This window comes from Scardinius erythrophthalmus (assembly GCF_964197995.2).
Source record: "Scardinius erythrophthalmus genome assembly, chromosome: 16".
NCBI classification, from domain to species: Eukaryota; Metazoa; Chordata; class Actinopteri; order Cypriniformes; family Leuciscidae; genus Scardinius; species Scardinius erythrophthalmus.
The window spans coordinates 13,933,806-13,949,234 of NC_138236.1; the positions used below are offsets into that span (position 1 = coordinate 13,933,806).

General features: G+C 35.3%; 1 protein-coding gene across 1 annotated transcript; it reads left to right on the top strand.

The window, feature by feature from the left end:
* The first annotated feature begins 8,320 nt into the window (after positions 1 to 8,320).
* Positions 8,321 to 14,252, top strand: LOC308704215 (uncharacterized protein). The gene is made up of 7 exons (XM_081388359.1): positions 8,321 to 8,437; positions 9,618 to 9,763; positions 11,777 to 11,917; positions 12,028 to 12,052; positions 12,765 to 12,803; positions 13,530 to 13,659; positions 14,136 to 14,252. Exons 1-7 carry the CDS (start codon positions 8,413 to 8,415, stop codon positions 14,179 to 14,181), a joined length of 552 nt encoding a protein of 183 aa, XP_081244485.1. The 5' UTR covers positions 8,321 to 8,412; the 3' UTR covers positions 14,182 to 14,252.
* Positions 14,253 to 15,429: the final 1,177 nt, after the last annotated feature.

Here is a 15,429-nt window from a genome sequence, read left to right on the forward strand (position 1 = left end):
ACCAGGTATATAATTAAGCCATGAACTACATGATGCATTGCCAATTACTGGGGCACACCCTTCACTCTGTGACGCAACAAATAAACCACATGTAGCCTATTTTTCAAACAGAATGAAATAAAACTGTTTCTTACTTAAGACAATGAACACAGGAAGCTGCCGTCGGCAACATTTTTTTGATCAAATTCAGTGAAATTGACACTATAATCCGACAGAAAAACATAAATAAGGTGGTTTTAGAAAAAAACCCGAGCTTCTAACTCCACCTGGAGCGTGTTATTTGTTTTGCAAAAATCCACCGCTCCCGGCTCATCGGGTCCAATCAGCGCAGGGGGGTGTGAGATCTGACTGTCAATCACAGGCCGTGCACACGCCACAGAGAGAAAATCTACTAACAAGCTTCCAATTCCACGGTTATTGCTATCTATGGATAGATTAGCCAGGGCAGCCTACCTCCGAGTCCATGGTGTTGATCGATGCTGAAGAGATGGACGCGTTCACAGAAAATCCCAGTAGCACCTCAATGCAGTACACAAGATCCGGGGGGAGGAGTCGGATCTTGTATAAGGGGTGGAGATTGGTAGGTTTAGGGGTGGAGATGGGTAGGTTTAGGGGTGGGTTTAGGGATCAGGGGGTGGAGATTGGTAGGTTTAGGTATGTAAGGTGGGAGGAGTTGGATCTGGATCCGACTCCTCCCCGTGGATTTCATGTTCTGCATTGAGGACCATCTCGAAAATCAGGTACACACGCACTGACGATGGGCGGGTGCTTGTTGGTAGTGGGGGAGGGGCATGAGAGTTGTAAACATTCAAAATTTTGGCTAAGTCCACTCAATCTGCCAGACTTGCCGACTGCAGCTTGTTTGAGGTCCTAAAAAACAATAATCTCACATACACCTTCACATAACAGGGTCAACAACAATTTTGCTATTATATTTTATTTAGATCTCGTCGTAAATTATATTTAATTTAGGCGTACTCTAAGAGCTTGTTTGAGTTGTTCATTAACTGAAACGCCCACAGTGCTTCCCGAAGATTGAGAGCAGCACACAGGGATTTTACCACTGAAAAGAATGCAATATGCCAAAATTCAAACACAGAACATAAAACATGCATCTTTCTAGTAATAGCAGTAATTACAGCATTCAATAACCACCAAGACTAGAATGCTGCGTAAAAACACTCACATTTCCATACTATGTATATCCATACTCCTACATAGGCCTATACTCTCACTCCCTATTGAAATTAACCATCCTCTTTGCACCAAAAAAAAAGCTTATCTATTTAATAAAGATTAGGCCTACATTTTTTGGGGTTAATTTAATTTCAATTCCTTTTTTTGACCACATCTGTGGGTTTTAAATGCCTTAAGCATTTAAAGTGTAATGACTTTGAGAGACTAGAAATTTGACAAAACCTGCTCACTCCCATTGATTATATTACTTTACTGTATAAATATTTCGGTAACTTGATTATTTGCCAGCAGCCTGGCAAATTTAAATGTAAATTTTTAAACGTCAAAAATTATTTGCCGAATCACCCTGCAGCCCAACACTGGTTGCCCACTGAAGCTAAGCAGGGCTGAGCCTGGTTAGTACCTGGATGGGAGATCTCCTGAGAAAACCAGGTTACTGCTGGAAGACGTGTTAGTGAAGCTAGCAGGGGGCGCTGCTCACCCTGTGGTCTGTGTAAGTCCTAACCTATTTTTTACAGTCTATGGTCCTAACCATAGACAGTATAAGAAACGTCCTAACACCCCCCAGTATAGTCACAGGGAAGTACCGTGTTTCAGATGAGACAAAACCCTATGTACAAAACCGAGGTTCCGACTCTCTGTGGCATAGGCGTAGCTACGGGTGTGCCAGCTGCCACTGTGGGTGTCACCGGCACACCATGGCCTATATATGCTATGCCACATCCGTGGCTACGCCTATGCCACAGAGTAAAAATAGAAGTCTTCATAGGTTTTTTTTTTAAACGTGGACTATTGTTACTTGCTACTTACAATATTTGTAAATTTAAAATTAAATTAAATGTTTAAATTATAATCGTTAAAAAAAAATCTGCCGACATTCTGACCGCCAACCAATCCGCAAAAAGCCACTGACTGTTGTTGTGCTGTTGAGGCTCCTGCAGAGGAAAAATGGAAACAAGTTTTTATATTTATAATGATATGATACAGTTAAGCAACATCACACGACCACGATTGCTGAATACCATCACGATTGGTACACGACCACCACCTACCCCAACCCCGCCCCTAAACCTACTCCTCACTGGGGTTACGACCAACCAAGAGCGGTTGTGGTCACGTGTGGTCAGGTACCGATTTCATTTGACAGTTCAATAAACAATTAAAGCAACAACATGTAACTTTTCAACCTTCATAATATATTTCCAAGACCCTTGTGATAGTACATCGACTTACAATAGGTTGAATGAGACGTCTGCCAGAGCCTGACGGGGTCTGTATCGCTTTTACTGGCACTATGTAACTTCGGGGTGCGGGTAGTAACCAGAGCTCAAAAAGAACTACAAAATTCGACTGCTTTACGGCATACGTCACTTCGCCCAACACTTCCTCAAATGTGGCCAACCAGCGCGTTTGTTTTCGTGCGTCTGTTTTCGTCATGGCTGAAGCAGCAGCGAAACGTAAGAAGTCCAAGGTTTTGTCGGAGTAGAGTCGGAAGAGGAAAAGGGAGAGTGATAAACTGAAAGGCAGGACGAGGATCAATATGGGTCGAGCGTTTGCTCGCTGGCGTGAGCTAATGGAGGAGGAGTGTTACCAGACCGATGCTGACTTGGCCGTCATGCTGTTGAACTAGTAAGTAACTGTAAATTGCTTGCATACTATCTTTAGTTTTTCTAATATGTTGTCTGCCTGGCTACGTTACGGAAACTATCTGGTCCTCCATTTATTTATCTTCATGAATCAGCTAGTAGATGAGCGAATTATCAATCTGGTAGCTAGTAAACACTAACATGCGTTAGTTTTAGATGGTTAGGATGCTATCGCTTTTATTCTCGTTCAGATTTGAGCATTGTAATCGACATGCAAATCGCAAATATTTGAGTTAAAATGTTTAGTCTACTAAATATGTATAAATTATAAAAGGAGGAAGATTAATAATATTATCATTGCCCATATGAAAAAAAGCCTACATGCTTCATATACAGTAACCGTAAATCATTTTACGACAGCGGTAATGGACAATTCCGCTTCCAACCTGTAGGGCGACCGCTGAGGAAAAGTTCCATGTTGTTGCTTTAATATCAAGTCACTTACATTTTAGACACAATATTATATTAACTGTTTGTTCAATTTGTGCAGCGAAAATAGTTCCAAACAAAGATCACAGAAGAACCAAAGCGCATCTACGGAACACAAGACCGCATTACTGAATGATTCAGTGCTTTGAACGAATCGGTTGAGTAAAATGCAATGACCCTCATTCCTGAACGATTCAGCCGTTTGAAGAAATCATTTGAATAAATGACTCAATAACTCACTCATTAACACGGTCACCTGTCGCGACTGCAAAAACAGTCGATGTCTACTGCACACGGCCTTAAAGTAGGCTATCATTCTTTCCAATATTTTATATTTAATATTCCAAAAATATTTAAAACAATCTCATAACATTATTTATGCAGTTGTAATTTTTCAGTGTAAATTAATTAATTTGATTGGCAAAAGCCATATAGAGTATTATTATTCCAATTGGATTTATTGATCAAATTTAAGAATTTAAAATGAAAGAAGAAGCATATATTTAAAACGATTAGGGAAAAATGCTTGTTATAAAGGTTACAATATCATAAATATGCAGATTTAAATATGTAAAAGCTGACTGAACACGGATGAGAATATTTTTTCAGAATAAATTATTTTTTACAACACACACACACACACACACACACACACACACACACACACACACACAAATTTCACTCTCAGAGTTATCATTTATAAAGATATAATTTATGTAAATTCAGCCAAAATCATGGCACAGCCATTGTCTTAAACTTAATATAGGGCCTACGATGATTTTGTCAGACCAGCCGGCACATGACCGACCTTCAACGTTGAAATATGGTTGAAATAATATCAGTTGTTATTTCAACGTTGAAACAACTTTGATATAACGTTTAATGCTAAATGGTTGATAAAAGGTTAACTAAAACACTTATCGTTCAAATCAACGTTGAATTTTTTACAAGATCTGTACGTTGAAACAACGTAATGTTTTCAACAACATACAACATAAATATTTGCCTTTTAAAGTATTATTATGATCATGAATTAGCATTTAATGATATGTTGATCATAACAGCTCTTCAGTGTATGTTAAAATATAATTATTATTCTCATTTTTAACAATAATAGTTTAAGCGATAGTCGATGCCTTGATAACGTTAGGTTGGATTTTGCAGTTAGCCTACAACAAATTTAACACCCTCGTTTCTATTAAACTGAAAACAATTGAACCAGCTGGAGACTTTGACACAAGACAAAACAGAACAGATGTTTCAAAACCGATCAGATAACGTTACTATGGCTTTGTATGGCATGTAACGTTAGCCAACTATTTTTCGGTTAGACTAGGCTAGCTATCGATAACGTTACACTGACACAACTTAAGTTAATGCTCTGAATTCGCAGCTAATATCAAATCCATAACTTTTTTATCAAGTTAAAATTTCCAGGTCAACCACAAATAATCCCACTACCTTTTAATATCATCCAATAACTAATTCAATGCCGATTTGTTGCTTTGCCCACTTACCACTTCAAGACCATCTGTAAAACATTGCCAGCTCAACGTGCGAGACGAGTGAGTTTTACTTGAACATACACAGCAAAGATTCTAGATTTGACACAGACACCATATTAGGAAAAAGGGACGGGCTGATGCTACCCGATTTATTACACATCCAGAAGAATACATTTGAGTCGTTATAGGCTCTGGTATATTATGGAGCATAATAGGAATAAAGTTGTGACAAAAAAAATATCAGGGAGGAAAAATCTGAGGGGGCACGTGTCACTTTGAATGGGCATGACGCCACTGAGTACATAATCTAATTCACAAATGTTACACCATTTAAAAAATACATAGGCTACTGAGTTACTAAAACAATCTTTGTCAAATAATACACTTGTTTGTTCACAGTTTTAACGTTCATGTTTCCATTTGTTTAATTTCAAGAGGTGAAATATATCCATTGTTGCTTTTACAGCTACAAAGCTGGAGCACTAAATGATATTCAAAGTCACTTTTCACGCTTTTAAAATTAAATAAAGCACATAAACAGTACCTGAGATTATCACTGCCACACTTTGTGTTTGTTGTTCCAGCGCGACATCGCAGAAAAATAGAAACCGTTTAAGAGCAGTGCAGCAGAAACCTTTTGCATGTGATTTTGTGTGGATTTACAATTTTGTCTGCTTGCCTAATAGTTTACCATGCATTATTATATTTTTATTCATACACTGTCGTGTCATTTGACCAATTAATTAAATAATACAGACTTCAAATAAAAACTTAATAAACTGTGCACATTTCGCTATGTTAACTCGCTGAAACTATTGTTATTGGTTGCTTCACCGTTTTACTTTGAGCATGATTGGTTAATCTGTCTGTTTTTCAGGAAACTGTCCAATGACAATGTGCGCGCCTATTTTAAGTTTGAAAATAAAGTACGTCCGTTACTGTCGGTCGGTGTGTGTGACAGTAATTACTCGGTCAGACCTGGATTATTTTATATCTGCCTGTTAAATTATTATTTTGAGCGAATTTGAGTTGACATATCAATGAAGAATAAAAGCTGGAATGTGAACAGAGGAAAGGGTCGTGGTCTGTACTGGTGATATCAGGTAAGAAAACATTTTTCAGTCCTTTTTACCACGTTTTTACAACGTTTAAGGACACGGGTAACGGATAGTAACCTCATAAGATAAATAAGTTACATCTGTGTGTGTTTGACGTTGTTGTGTGTTCGTGTTTAATGTTGTCAGCTAACTTAGTTTAAAACTCAAACGCATGAGTAAAAAAGCGTGCACGAGTAAAGTGATAAAAAGCGTCATTTATTCGTTAGAAGTATGTTTACATAACCTCTTCAAACACTGATAACTGCAAATGAAAAGATATTTGTTTTCATTTTTTTAGAATTAGAATAAGATTTTTATCCGGGAGGACACCCAGCAGAGAGACAAATCCACCAACTACAGTAAGTTTATTTTATTTTATTTAATTTTTTATTAGTCAATTTTACCCACTGTTTCGAAAACCTACACTGGGATTAATATATAACTTTAGTATTATTAAGTATGATTTTCATCTTCAAAGTAAGACATTTACTGATATAAAGTCTGAGTAACTCTTTGTCCTTTTGTCTTTCTTCCGCTGAGGTGGGCGCACTGAAAGGGGAATCATGTCACCTTTATCAGTCCTTTCTTTAGGTCACTGGAAAAGGCCTTTTAGACCTTGAAGAAGGCTGTTTGTGCCACTACGCGTGGGTTGCTTTTTCCCCCCATGTCTTTTAAAATTTCTACCATGATATAGCCAGTTAATAAAGGCTTTTAAAATGATTTTGAAGAAGAGTGCCTTGGATCTTCTCTTTTCTACATTTATTTGAATTCCCGACCCCAAAGAGCACCTTCAAACACTTATTTAACTCCCTGAGCACCCTGGACATTTTTTGTCTTTCTAATAAAACTTTAAATATTCCATTTAGATTTCTACTTCTACAGGTTTTTAACATTATTTCGAAAACGCTGCAATTTAAAGTTTTAGATGTTTTTCATCTGTTTTAGAAAGGTATTTTAGACTTTTTTTTGTTTGTTTGTTTGTTTTCCAAAATAAAACTTGTTTTAAAATCTTGAGTATGTGTTAACTCTTTATTTAATGTATTAAACTATTGCTGCCAGTCATTTGACAGTTAACAATTTTGTGTACAGTATGTAGAGTTAATCACAAAAATTTTCCAACTGCAAACTAGGTTGTAATTGAATGTACAATTGTATTCTCCCATGATGAGAGTTAAGAGAGTGAAACAACTTCACGATATCAACGTTGATTCAATTTGCAAAACCGAAGCATAATTCAACATTGGTTCAACGTCGACATACAACCTTTATTCACCCATATTGAAAGAAGAGACTGTGAAACAACGTCACGATATCAACGTTTATTCGTTTCGCTAAATCGAAACATAATTCAACGTTGATTCAACCTTGATCCCATCAACGTTGAAATGCCGGCTAGCATGTAGCTGTTATTAGCATAAGCGGTGCAGAAAATCAGCTGACTAGCTCATTTACGTTTCAGACAACATATCGTAGGCTATTCGTTTTTTTCTCCTGACCATATGGCACAAAATCTCATGTCAGCAACTTTGATGATTATGGCTACGCTATTTTTAATTTTGTCATTTAATCTGAATATCAACATTGAGATTTGGTCAGTCGAAACAATTTTGAGGTTGATCTATTGTGTCTCTGGAAAATAGGATCTATTGTATTAGGCTATGTTAAATATCAAGTGTTTTTTGTGTCTATTTGTTAGTAGACACATTTGTTTTTAAATATTTGACATTTTGTGCTATAACAACTAAATTAGCAGATTTTTCTATTGCATCACCATCTTGCCCATGCTAAACATATAGGCTATATTTTACAATTAAAAAGTAAATCCACATTGTTCTTAAGGGGAGCATCTTCCCCCAACATGTGAGCACAGTAAAGTAGGAGAGAAGCAAACAGACGTAATGGGCTGACATAGTTGCAGAATGCTTATGGTGTCATGATGATATGGTGATATCATTCAGATACTTTATTCTCCGAGTGAGGGTATCCGCAAATTGGAGTAGGCGAAGTACTTTTCTCATGTATAGCGCATCACCCTTCCACTAATGGTGAATAACAAAGGCATACATTTTTTAAAGGTTTAAAGGGGGGCGTGAGTCGTGACCAAAGAAGTTTGAGAACCACTGCAACTTATTTCAGCACGCCTCCTTTGGCACGCCCAATGTTGTGCCTGTGCTGTGCTGTTCGCACCAGTAGCACCTCAATGCAGTAGCCTACACAAGATCCGGGGGGAGGAGTCGGATCTTGTATAAGGGGTGGAGATTGGTAGGTTTAGGGGTGGAGATGGGTAGGTTTAGGGGTGGGTTTAGGGATCAGGGGGTGGAGATTGGTAGGTTTAGGTATGTAAGGTGGGAGGAGTTGGATCTGGATCCGACTCCTCCCCGTGGATTTCATGTTCTGCATTGAGGACCATCTCGTTCGCACCGTGACTTTCGCTGCTCTGAAAGTAGGCTAGTAAGCAACTTTTGTTATCCCTGTCAGTTGATCCGTGTCCGGAACTTATAAACCATTAAATCGTCTACTCTACGTCAATCCCTAACTATGAACCCAAAGGATTTTGTAGTCTGTAAGTACCTTAAGATTCTATATTTTGTTAGAATAAACTTAATCATATTAATTTAAGTTAATTTGCGTGCAGTAACAACAAGTCTTTATTTTTCATCTTCAAAATCTTTCTAAAAGTGAAAGTGATTTAGCTAATGCCATTTTGTCTAAGAATTTGCTTTCCAGTTAGTTATTAAATTTCAGTTATAGCCTATCTTAATGGAAAACGGTTTCGAAATGGAAACACGAGGTCTGTTTGCAGGGTGAGGTCTGCTTGCATCTGGAGGACTGTCCTTTAGGCTATTTACTTTCGGAAATATAATCATAAAATTACTCTTTTTGTATCTATAATAAATAATAGTATAGAACCTATAGTATATCCACACGAGAAGTAAGCAACGCTTTCCCATTTACCGGGGTAATCTGAGTAAATCAGCCCTTTCGAAAAGGGCTGTGGCAAAAGAGTAGGCTAGTAACCATTATTTATTTATTTATTTATTTGCGGATTGATTACCATTTGTATAACCACAAGTTTTACTTCAAATAACATAGCTAAACTATGGCTAATAGCAAAACCATGGTTAATTTGTGGTTACTATGGTTTAACTAACCTTTTTTTTTTTAAATAAGTAAAACCATGGTTAATTTCTGCAGTTTGAGATTTAGTACGCCAATGTTTTTTTAAATAAAAATAAAAACATTTAACTCATTGGCAGAAGCGAATTTAGAGTGCATCTTTTTACAGTAGGCTATATAGCCTCTATGTGTGATTCCTGGAAATAAAACCCATTTCCTTCCCTAATTGTGAATATTTGCTTACATCATTGCATAGGCTATATGCTATCTCTCACATAATGACAAAACACAATTTGAAAAAGTTTTTTCTAAAGGTTAATTAATGTTTACTTTATATTAATATAGCCTATAGCTAGTAAACAAATAGTTCAACTTAATATTTTAAATAGATCGACGAATCATATATTTGTCACATATAAAAAAACTAATCAGTCAAATTATTCTCTAAATCTAAAGGTATTATGAGTTTTATCACAGAAATATATTTTATTATTTTCATTAGCATTATTAATGCACATTTTAAAAACAATCTTAGCTATATTCTGATAATTCTGTTCTCATTTTTTTTAATTTTTTAGTAACATTGAGGGTCGAACATGATCAGTTTTCCTTTTCTCCATGAACAGGCTTTATTTACATTCTCTTGAATTGCTCAATGAAGGGATATGGTTCAAGCTTGAAGTGCTGTTTTGAGATTTTGAGAAACCACTCGGTTTCCTATAATCTTAGCGAGCCACCTGGAGACTTCTGCACACCAACATGGTCAGCAATGGTGAGTAGCCTACTGATCACATCTCAATATTTTCAGTTTTAAAAAAAAGAAAAAAAGTCATAGCATAATAAATCATTTGCTACCAGGCATTGTGGCATGCATTAAAGGCCAAACAACATCAACAACAACAACAAAAACCAAACGAACTGAATTTACTCACTCATGTCGTTCCAAACCCGTAAAACTTTTGTTTATTTTCAAAACACAAATAAAGATCTGTTTGATAAAATATGAGCCTTCTTCCTCTGTTAACAGCTAACGTTACATAGCCTATGCAACGATCTTTGACGCTTAAAAAGAGATCGTAAAACTTATGAATTGAGCGGTTTAGTCCATATTTTCTGAAGAGACTTGATCGCTTTATGTGATAAACACGTTATTTTTATGCTTTTATTCACATAAAAACATTGATCAGTTAACATAAACAGAAGCTCAGATCATATAAAGCAGTCACCGCTCAATTTATATGGATTCGTTTTCTTTTTATGTTCCAGTAAGTTAGAGGTGGTCAGTAGAGACAGAAATCTTTCAGATTCCATTAAAGAGATGTTCATTTGTGTTTCGAAGATGAACGAAAGTCTTACGGGTTCGGAACGACATATGAGGGTAAGTAAATGATCACAGAATTATCATTTTGGGTGAAATAAACCCTTAAGTTATTTTTATAGTCTAAATATATTTTGAAATAGACACGACAATGGCTGTGCACTCAAGTAGGAACAAGAAGTCCAAAAGTACCCCTCTGAAAATAGAATATAAAAATGAAACTAAGCTATTTTCCTTGCAAGCACATGCAATTGAAACCAAATTTCTTCAACATTTAAAAATAATTCGCGAGCTCCCAATTTATAGCACAGAGGATGTGGAATTGTGGTCTAATTTTCTGCTAGGCATGGTTTGAACATTGAAAGTGATACAGATTTAGAACAGGAAGGTGAGTAAATCCATAGTTCGAATTACTGGGGGTATTGGGGGGTCCGACCCCCCTAGATGAGACTTGGAACCTCCCAAAAGGGATGAAAATAATAGTTTGGGGGTACTGAATTATTATTTTTTTTTTATATAAAATATAATGTTAGCCTATCCAATATTGTATGTATTTAAATGCAGTATTACCATCACATACCAATAATTCAGGAAAAAATCTAATGAAATATTTCAAACCCTCACTCCCCATTGGGCTGTACCATTTCTCTGGTAGCCTACATTCAGACTGTATTCTTTGGCTGGTTCTTTGATGTCACTTCTTCACTAGCTGTCAAAACTTACGTACCGGGTACAGGCGCAGGCGTGTCAGCGAAAAATTAAGAGTAATGGGCTGAATCAACTTTAATCTCTACCTATGGTTTTGACCGCCATGTATCATGTATTCATGCATTGTGCTTTGTGGTAAATGTTATGAGCAGCTCGTCACATAGGCGTCACTAGGCCTATGTGCCCCCTAAACTTCTGCCTAGTCCCCCTAAACATTTGTGATTAAGTGTAGGGCAGGCTACACAAATTTGTGTTCAGTTCAGTTTTGTTAATCAGATTCAGCGCGTTCTTCATCTTCAATCCGCAGTGGCACCGAGCAGAGCTCACGTCAGAAACAGAGTACAGTGTGTGTGTGTGTGTGTGTTCATCTGAGCTTCATTGGTCTGTCACTGCTCGTCAATGTCAGAATATTTCTGACCCCTCCCCCCTGTATAATACCCCTCACGGTATAATTCGAACACTGAGTAAATCACAACAGAATTTTCATTTTTGGATGAGCTATCCCTTTAATTCACTTAATATAACATTTGTTTAACACAGTCATAATAAAACACAAAGTCTGGAGGATACAGAGAACAGATACAAACACTTCTGCACGTTTCAAAAGACAATCAAAAACATCGTGAAGTGGCGTATATCAGCAGTATAAAATGGGAACAATATGGAAAGAATAGAAGGAATCACAGACAATTAAGCACTGCTTGTGTGTGTGTGTGTGTGTGTGTGTGTGTGTGTGTGTGTGTGTGTGTGTGTTTTTAGGAATTTGTTGTGGTTGATGAACATGGAAATGTGGATGAGACGAAGGTAGTATATCATGAATCCCAGAAGTTGATTCTCAGAGGAAACATTGGTGAAGAGGTCAAGCAGGTCACATACCGAAAGGACTGTCCACGCACTGGGGTAAACATGCCTAGCCTAAATAAGATATTTTGAATTAAATATGAATGTTGTTTAGTCTTCAGAGATTGTGTTTCTCTTCTTCTTTCTATGTTCCTCTTTTGGTTCAACAGCAGGCTTACGACGCAGATTGCCATGGTAAGTTGGGCCCAAATACCTTAATATAAGGGTTATAATGTTTTTTTATTCCATGATTTAAGATCATATTCAACAAATCAACATTCAAACAATGTTTTAAAACACGTGTGACACACCATCCATCACACATAATATTTTTGATAAAGCAAAGTCTAGGCTTTCAAATTATGCATATTTTATTACAATATTCAAATAGGTATCACCTCTCAAACCCAATTAGTTCTTCAACCCTAGACAAAAAACAGCTTATGAACAATGCGTCATCTTGCTAGAAAACCTAGAGAAGAGCATATCACAATAATTGTACATATATTATTAAATATATGCACTAAATTATAAATGCATTGTTTTTTTTACTTATGTATTAAATATATGTTATAAAAATATTTATTTTAGCTCTGTTATGGTGCTGTAAGAAATACACTGAACAACCATATACGCTGTCATTGCTTACTTTAGGGGGAAGTTTGGGAATCTCCCAACAGACACAAACATGCCCCCCATTATTCATGTTGAATAATTATAATTAAAAAAAAATTTATGAAAAATAAAAAAAGAGTGCCAGCAGCAATATTGAAGAATGTTGTTAAATGAATGCAGATTGTTACGGTCTGATAAGAAGTTTGCCCTGGCCGGTAAAGGCTTTTATGTTTACTGATGTATTAGATTCATTGTCTGAGTAAACAATACAAATCTCTGTTTTACTTGCCAGATCCTTGTGACGCTTTGAATGTGACAAGAACTACTCTTGGTAAGATCAAATAAATGATTTTTTAAAATAAATTAATTTTTATGTTGCATGTAATGGATTTATGAGTAGTTTGAGGCTCTTGATACATTACAACATTTGTATGTGCTATTTAGGGAACAATATCTTTGAGAAAGGTTCTGTGTTGTTGTAACATTAGTGTTTCAGGAAATACAGTCTGAATCAGACTTGATTATGTAAGTTACTCATGCAGAAATATTTATAATGTTACTTCAATTTGTCCTGCATAATCATTTCATTATACTGTATGCAGACTAATTAAATACTTATACGAGTTTTAATCTTTTGTTTGATACAAAGTAGCATTGTTTTTTAATAAGAGAGGACTGTGCTTCTGTTTGTTCTGTTTGTATACCTTTCAGTATACAGCATATTAGGCATGTTTCCACAGGTAACGGGAAAGCAGAGATTTAAAAATGTCAATAGCGATACCAATCTCATATCATTTTGGCCAATTCTAATAGTTATAATGTGAAATAATTTTCACACTATTACAATTAAAGAATGATATTTTAATATAATATTGAAATAATTTTTACTATTAAAGGATTTTAGTTTCACCAGCTAAAATTTAATTTACACTGTTGTTTTTGTTGCTATAAATAAATAAATAAATGTGATTTTCTTTTCTTTTTTTACCTGCTTCTGCATGCGTAGAGCTGTAAGTTTAAAGTTTACTCTAAATCCTAGTTTATATATCTTTTCTAGCCAGTGACACCACTCAAGTAACAGTCAGAGATCATGCCATTATTATGTATACCATTGTCGGCATCATCACCACCATCATCATCATCATCACTGTCATCTGTCTCCAAAGAAATAAAAGGCAAGCTTTAAGGTAAAAAATGGTTTTATAATATCACTGCAGAGAATTAAAAAGATCTTAGACAGACCAGACTGTAACAATAATTGTCACAATAAAAGATAAATCATATCAGAACTTTTGAAACTTTAATGTAAAAATATTCCCTATGCAATGCCATGAAAACCAAAGTGATACATTTCAGAGAAAAAAAATAAAAATTAAATTAAAACCTACAGCATAAGTGTGCACATCCTTTTATAATTGGGTATGTGGTGGTGTTCAGAATGAACTAATCATCAAACTCATGTGTGAATAGTATACTCCTCACTTTTCCATGAATTAATTCCATATAAATCTCAGCAGTTCTTGTAAGATCTTCTTGGTTGCATTCTAAAATATCTGATTTATCTTTGTTATCACAAAAACTAGCTGTTTTAACAGGGGTATGTATATATTTTTATAGCCACTGTATATTATATTCTAATTTCTGTTATTTTTAATGTTTTCAGGTGCATTTGGAAAGCAGTGCCAAAGAATGAAACCCCAACTGTCTAGGTCACTGATGCCTCCAGAACAAGAAGTATTAATGATAACACTTAAGAAAAAAAAATGAAATTCTTGCTCACTTACTCATAAGTAGGAGTGAGGTTTTTTTTTTTTTTATAGTAAAAGCTGTGGAAGCTAATAATATTATTAATTGATTATTATATTATATTATATTATATTATATTATATTATATTATATTATATTATATTATGTAAGCAATAAGGTATGAGAGGCTGTGCTGTATCGTGAATAAGTCACGGCTGAAGGCCGTTGTTTAGCACGACACAAAGCGGAGTTTGAAAGTTGTGCGGAGAAGCAAGACGCAAGTGCCAAATGACTATTATGTCAGGGCACAGGAGAAGATATCGCAGCGGACATTCAAACGGATTGGAACTATCTGGAATTAGGACTGGAACTAACCGTTTTATATTCTATTATATTCTTTTATATCTTTATGCCACTCAGTCTATATTGTTATATAATAATTAACCTATACAATATTAAAGTATTTTTAACAAATATTTATCACAATTGTCATAACAAAATAAATAACTGATTAATGTCACAATTATGTTCAGTTAGTTTCACTTTCTAATGGACATTTAGTTTGTTTATCATCTGTTTCCTTTGCTCTAGTTTTCCAGCCATAACATAATCATCTGCCTCTGATTGGTAATAGCCTAAATAAAACAGCAATTGTATATTCATTTAATTATCACAGCTGATCATTATTGAGTTTAAGTTCTTCATTTCCTTTCTGTCTTGGGTCGGTATTGTCATTTGCTATGCAGTATGTCTCGAGTTGTGTGCTTTTTTTAATTTTTTATTAAACTTTGTTACCATTTTTAACCTGTCATCATCTTTGAACATTAAACATGACAATTAAGAGTCACTTTTGGTAAGAACATGCAATAAACAAGTGTTCTATTTATGGAGCTTGTCATGTTAATTTCTTTTTTGTGATTTTATTTATTATTTTTATTATTGAGTAGGCTACCATCATTGAGCTTTTTGCTCAATGTGCAAAAAGAACATTGTGGATGTGTGCACTTGTTTAATACTTCATAATAAATATTTTTATAGTTTAGTTACACAATAACTTGCAAATAAAAAAAAAGTAAAAGTATATGTCTTCTGTATTACAACCCACCCTGATATAGTGAAGGCTGTAACAACAGAACTGTTAATGACATATCAAATTTAAATAGTTAAACAATACAGATTTCTAAAATAGTTGAATTTGCAGCAGACAGAAA